General features: G+C 43.6%; 1 protein-coding gene across 1 annotated transcript; it reads right to left on the bottom strand.

Annotated features, from left to right (window-relative positions):
* Positions 1 to 473: 473 nt before the first annotated feature.
* Positions 474 to 6,382, bottom strand: LOC136581027 (olfactomedin-4-like). Its single transcript, XM_066582014.1, has 5 exons — positions 6,277 to 6,382; positions 5,130 to 5,276; positions 4,417 to 4,629; positions 4,164 to 4,314; positions 474 to 1,893 (listed from the first exon to the last, which is right to left on the bottom strand). Exons 1-5 carry the CDS (start codon positions 6,331 to 6,333, stop codon positions 1,055 to 1,057), a joined length of 1,407 nt encoding a protein of 468 aa, XP_066438111.1. The 5' UTR covers positions 6,334 to 6,382; the 3' UTR covers positions 474 to 1,054.
* Positions 6,383 to 7,148: the final 766 nt, after the last annotated feature.

The following is a 7,148-nucleotide window of genomic DNA, read 5'->3' as shown; positions in this document are numbered from 1 at the left end:
CCTTTTGCCCCCCCAATGACACTTCCAGGTTGTCGGCTACCTACGGCAGCTGATAGCATGGAGCCATCATGTTAACAGTCCCCACGGCTTTAATCCTCAGGGCGAGCATGTTTTTACGGCCCTGGAGATTAAAGCCCACTTAGGCAGACTGTAAAAAGACGATGGGGTGGTCACTAAGGGGTTAAAGTGTGTAAAAGAGGCTTTTACTTTTCTCTGGGGTTAGAAGAAGGCCCTGATACATTACGTGTATACGTGTTCTACATCCCACCTAGAAAGCCTTAAAGGGGTTGGCTAGCATGCAAACGCTACAGAAATCGTAAGACCTGTCTGTACAGTCATATGCGGCCCAGCCTAGTGACTAAGGATGTAGGACAGTCTGCAAGAAGGGAAGTAAGAAAGCACATCCTTGTGTTAATTCGTTATTTTACAACATTTGCCCTTTGATGTACTGCAGCAGTGAAGGAAACCGTCTGTAGGAGTCAACAAGTTTAATCAGAGAACAAGGTTTCCATTTACTTATTACATTATATGAAAGCCTTAAAGGAAATCTTTACTTCTTATCATCAAGTCGTTTAGGTCCAAGATTCTGGGCCAATTAATTCCTTAATATAAATGTAGAATGATGGGAGATATTTGCCTGATACAGACCTGCTAGATATAAAGTGCATGTTGCCTACAGTAGTTACTGGAGGGAGCCTTCTGTATACTGTATCTCAGCTGAGCTCAATGAGTAAATAGTAGGAGCTCCCAAGGTATAGATAGAATCAGCATGTCATTCGTTAAATCTATGTCTATGCAGAAAGACAAAGGCTGCTAAAATCACGGCTATAAAGATACATTTCTTAATAGATCATCATAGAACTTGGTTAAATAGGAAGGACGCAAGGATGGACTTTCACATTAAGAATCAAAAGAAGACCATTTTCATTGGAGTGTGGAGGCTAAGCCATAGCAATGATAGATGTGGAAAAATTGTTGTGGTCTTCAATAGATGAGAACAGGACCTCCACTGTTTCTTTGAGGTGGAAAGTCCATATGGTTAAACAGAGATTTCCTAGGCTAAGGTAGGTAGTGGCTTAAAGGTCAAATCGTAAGTGGTGAGGTAGGCATCATTGTACATGTAGAGCTTGTGGTCATTCGGGTTATACGAAAGACTCTGCACATTCTCCATCATTTTGTCAAGGATGATGCTTGTATGACCTTCCTGATTTGTGTTGGTATCGTACATGTAGAAGATTTCTTCTTGTCTGGTGTTGAGGGCTCTGGTGGCATATAAGATCCCACATGCCATGAAGGTGTTGGTGGTACTCATCTTGTACTGCGATGTCACCCAAGTCTTCTCTACTGTGAGGGTAAGGGAATTTAGTTTGCTAATGACCATGTTTCCAGAATTCTCCTCTGTAGAGTAAACGACCCAAAGGCCATCTTCATCACTGGCTAAGTCAATGTCTTGCCAGGCAGAGGAGGAATAAGAGAATCGGTTGTTAAAGACGGCATTTGTGAGTGTCTTACGCTCCACTGCATTGGAAGTTACATTGAGCTTACAGATGTCCCTGGAGTTATAGCAATTGTAAAACAGTGAACTGTTGAACATGATTACTCCCCCACCTTGGCCACAGTTGGTGTAATCAAAATTACTATAGGGTAGAGGCTTGGCGAGCACCTTCTCTGTGGCCCCTTTGTATAGCAAGAGATTATCATATGCAGAGTAGAGTCGAAGAGTGTTCATTATACGGGCATCTGTATTGAGAGGGGCCACCCAGTACGCATCTTGATTAGCACCTGAGCAAAAGTCTTTTCCCCATCCACCAAATCTATAGGAAAACCCTAACCAGTTCAACTGGACCACAAATGGTTTACTGATGTTGACAAGTCCTCCATGATCACAGGATCCTAAGGATATTAAAAATGGAATAAATTACTTAGAAGTACAGACATCACTTTCAATTTATTGCAACTCTTGATGCCATAATAGTTTTTTCGCAGCTACTATAATTCACTTGTTGGCATTCAGTGACAGACATAGTGGGCCCTTTGTCGATAGACATGCTCCACTGCTGTGAAGTGTGGATCCATATTGTCATGGGCCCACAAGTACACCATGCTTTGGCATCTTTCCAGGTTTGTCTTATACCAGTGCAGCCCTGTCTATCGCTTATGGGTTTATGGCCACAAACAGTTAAATGGGGTTGTCTTATATGAACACTACAGAGGCTATGTGCAAACGATAGGCCAGTATGAGGAGCTGCTCTTTAAGAGCTTGGGGTGTCCATGCATTACTTGGATGGCTATGCAATTTCCCCATTAGCTATCCCGGCCTCTTATTAAAATGGAGTTGTCTTCATGAGAACCCTGTTATGGCCGACTGAGAAGGAGGCTGGGCTAGTCATTTAAAAGAGCTGAACAGCCATCTAGCTTGAGGATGTGATGGGCAGAGAGACAGATGCCTTAGCACATTACTTATTGTCAAATCTGAGCCAAAAGTGGATGTTCCTGACACCGCTGGTCTGTGTACATTTTTAGGGCTCAGTCACACGGGCATTTGTACGCCCTTCTGACAGTTGCGTTTGCGACCCGCATCTATATAGACCCAATGCTTTTCAATGGGATCAGTCACATGTGCGAATTTTACATGTGCACAAACGCATGCGGCGAAAATTATAGGACGCAACGATTTGCAGAACGCATGTGTTCTGTGGCAAATCGATGTTCTATGTATATGAAACTTCTGGATGTGACAGCATCCAGGGGTTTCACCTTGTGCTCAATGGGGCTGGCGGCAGCAGCGTTGACCCCATTGAGAACATACACTGAAGATCGTGATCCTCTGCCACAACTGTCACAGAGGAGCGCGATGTTCTCCCATTGAATTCAATGGAGCCAGCAATACAGCCGGCTTCATTGAAAGCAATGGGCTGTCGGCAAGGGCTGAAGTAATTTTCGGGGAAGGGCTTCAAATATAAGCCCTTCCCTGAAAAGCATCCTAAAAATGTGTAATAAAAAAAAATCTATTCTCACCTCTCTGCAGCTGCCGGGGCTCAGCCACGTCCAGCTAGCTCTTCTCCTGAACTGCTCTCAGTAGTATTCAGAAGACGGGGATTTAAAATCCCCACCTGCTGAATGGGCTGCCTCTGATTGGCAGAGCACTGTGACCAATCAGAGGCAGCTCTTAGCTGTCATTCAAAAGTGGAGAGCTGCCTCTGATTGGTTACAGTGCTCAGCCAATCAGAGGCAGTGCATTCAGCAGGTGGGGATTTAAATCCCCGCCTTCTGAATACTACTGAGAGCAGTTCAGGAGAAGAGCCAGCTGGACGTGGCTGAGCCCCGGCAGCTGCAGAGAGGTGAGAATAGATTTTTTTTTTATTACCCATTTTTAGGATGGTTTTCAGGGAAGGGCTTATATTTGAAGCCCTTCCCCAAAAATTACTACAGTGCTTGCCGACAGCCAGTTGCTTTCACTGAAGCCGGCTGTATTGCTGGCTCCATTGAATTCAATGGGAGAACATTGTGCTTCTCTGTGACAGCTATGGCAGAGCTGTGACAGAGGATACAGAGCAGCGCTCTTTTTGAGCATCAAAACGCCCGTGTGACCGAGCCCTTTTGTGCGGATTTTCCACCGTGTTGCCTGCTTAGGTCACATGATTTTTTGAACACATCAGTTATGCGCACAAAAAAATTGTGCCACAAAATGCCCTTGTGACCGAGCCCTTAGGCTCTCTGGACAACCCTTTAAGAATTGAGTTGTCTTAATACTGGTCCAGACAATAAAGTTTTTGGTCAATTTGACACCAAGTGAAACTGATTAGTACAATAGGGGAGATTAATCAACAATGCTGTTACATGGGTAACTTTACAAGTTGATAAAAATGGGGTTAATACTGCGCAAAACAGAGCAAGCTGCATAATATTGTCTCACCTTGCTAGACACATGGGACATTTATCTTCCTGTATAGCAATCAATCGCACCAAAAAGATTTATAACTTTGGTAATTTTACGATTCCTTTTAGTCTTACACTTTTCAAAACTTTACAAGTCAAGGTAAAAAGTTTCTAAAAACACTTAAATTTATATTTTGGCAGATTTGATTACTAAATCTTAACACGTTTTGGCCTGGTCAATGTTCTGGAGAGATTAGTTTTCACAAGAATCACCCCTGCCTTACCATAATTGACTGGTGGTAGGGTTCCATTATGTTGGTTCTTCTCACAGTCTTCAAGTCTCTTTCGTAATGAAGCAATTTCCCGTCTCACAACTAGAACATTGTTCTTGTCGTATGATTCTAGTTGGTTCACCATGATGGATATATTATGGACCTGGGAATTAGACATAAAGACAGCGTTTAGATTTACCTTTGCAGGTAGGTTTTTCAAAACTATCTTTTACATGATTTTGAAGCCCTTGAAGTGTTGACTTACCTCCAGATAGAGGGCTTCCACCAGAGTATTGGATCCATCCATGGATTCTCGAAGTTCAATAACCAATGTTTCAATTTGTTTCATCTCCAACTTAAGCAGTTCAAAGTCTAGTTGAGTGTACGATATGCCACCGGTCTCCATTATTTCCACCCTCCTGGTTAGATTTGTTAGCCTCTGCAGATATCCAGTCAATGAAGCTTGATAACTTTGTATCTGAAAGAAAGAAGAGATTCCATAAATACATCCTGCATCATTAGAGAGGAACCAACAATGTTACATTCACATGCAGGGCTTGTTCACCTTGCCAGCACAGAAGTATATATACTTAAAGCTGAAGGGAAAGGAAATCGGGATATACAAACAAGTGGACACCGTTCACAATAAACAAACCGAACGTGCAAGCATCAATGGGAAAAACAAAGACCTAGACCCTACACCATCACCAGGCCGCCAAATATTTACCAATGTACTAACAAGCAGATGGAAATACAAAGACGTAAAAGGTATGAGTGTTTAATGTCAAGGGTCCTAGTTGTCTTATGGGTCCCTACTTTAACAAGATAACTAAACCTTAGTTAGAGAACTCCACACCATCAGCCAGCCCATCAACCACACCTGCAGCAATGAGCTCCTGGAAGTGATAGAACTACAGGTACCAGGAGCACAATGTGACACGGTGCCTGCTGGAGTATTAGGATTTCCTTTAATCTTACCTTGGTTATCTCTTGTTGGACGCTAACACTCAGATCCTTATTGGAAGTTTCCAGAACCTCTAAACGATCTGCAGGGAATGTGGTATCTGGGAGGGCCACAGAACAATGGCAGACACCCAGTTCATCCATAGACCCAGTGGTGTTCACCTGGAGGAAGACAGAAAGTTCTTAAAGTTAAGTCAGCAAAATATTCATAGTCTGTTAGTAGAGACTCTTCAGGAGACCTCATATGATAACTGCCATATAGCATCTCACTCAGTGGGGTTCTTGGGAGGCAGCAGTCCTAGGATCTCCAGGAAACAGAATTAGGCATATTAACTTAGACTAGCATTTCATACTGTGGTCTAGATAGGTTTGCACTAGTGTGACAAATGTATTAGGGCTCCTGCACACGGGCGGGTTGGACCCCGCATGTGGGCTTCCCACAGCGGAGTTTGACCAGGTGCCTGCAAATCCGCCCGTGTGCAGAAGGCCTTAAGAGGAGCGAGTGTCTTAGTACACTGGGATAGGTTCCACCTATAATTTATACCTGTTTGTAGCATAAATGATAGTAAATCCGATGCAACCATGGCCATTCTGCTATCCTTAACAAGCGGCAAAGACAGTCGTAAAAAGGTCAAAAGTCACAAATTATACAGTCTCATAATTGGTGACCTTTGTACGCCAGAGATTTGGCATCTGATACTTAATACATATGCCTGCTTGAGTAAAAAGAAAAATGTATCAAGTTTCTGCACATGATACAAATGACTTCCATACCCTCCCAGTTATCACGGCCCTCAGTAACTGATGCGGTTGTACCCACCGGACAGTAATCCCAGCAAGCTTCCCAAAAGTGTCCCCACACAGTATTATCCACCATACCCCATTGGTACACAGTAAGGTTCTGCTCAGTAGTCACAGCAGTGCCTATCCAGTTTTAAAGCTGCCACAATAGGGACTTCCCCAATCCCCATTAGTCACATCAGAGCTGCTGTTCCCTCCTAGTAGACACAGCAGAAATCTATTGAATGATTAATGGAATTAAATTACAAAGCACTTAAAACTATCAGATAGATAGGAGATAGATAGGAGATAGGAGATAGATAGATACCGGTAGATAGGTAACCATGGAGCATTCCCATTGATGTATATTGTGGGTACTCACCAGACTGGCAGCGTGGCTCGGCAGGACGCACACAGCTAGGATCAGTAGAAAGAGCATCTTGTCCTATAGACTTGACTCCTGTCCCTCTCTTGGTCCTTAGCAGTAGCTCTATTTATATGGGCAGATTTGGGGAGGGGAATGATCTGGAATTTCCAGATACTCCTCATATGAAGCCCCCTCCCCATAACTTTCAGCACCACCCCCACCCATTCTGTTGTTGCGAAATCACACTGTTGACATAGGTGTAGACATATCCTGTGAGATGGACATAAAAAGCAGCCCTATAGTAGATGAAAGAACAGGACAGTGTTAACCCATTTTGTGCTGGGTGATCCCTATCATTTTGTATCACCGTACTAGTACTGACCCACAGAGGCTTCGTGTTTTGTGGTACAAATTGTAATGGTACCATTTAACAAGCCATAAAAGTTACTGGGAACTTTTAAAAATTTCTAAGTGGGGCGAAATGGAAGAAAAATACAATTGCGCCATTTTGGGTGGGTTTTACGGCATTCACATTGCAATAAAAGGAACATGTTTGGGTCAGACTCAGCACCATTATAGTGATACCAAACTTATGTATATTGTTAATGTTGTGCTACATATAAAGGTACTTCTGGGTTATCTGCTCCACATTTTAAATTAATTCCACAAATGTTTCACCAGTACAGGTGCGCAAAAAACCCCACTATGTCGTAAAGGCCTCGTGTCCACGGGCGGGCCAGATCTGCATGTGGGAGCCTGCAGCTGAATCCAACCCTGCCCGCGGCCGAGGACAGTGCGTACCTATCCGGGTCTTCACTGCGGATGTATGCGGAAGCGCCGGCGCCAGCATGCACAGTAGAGGGGCATTTTGTAAAGTTTCAATTCAA

This window comes from Eleutherodactylus coqui, chromosome 10 (genome assembly GCF_035609145.1).
Source record: "Eleutherodactylus coqui strain aEleCoq1 chromosome 10, aEleCoq1.hap1, whole genome shotgun sequence".
Classification (NCBI taxonomy): domain Eukaryota; kingdom Metazoa; phylum Chordata; class Amphibia; order Anura; family Eleutherodactylidae; genus Eleutherodactylus; species Eleutherodactylus coqui.
Note: the sequence above shows the minus strand (reverse complement) of the source record. Positions and strands in the feature narration are given on the sequence as shown.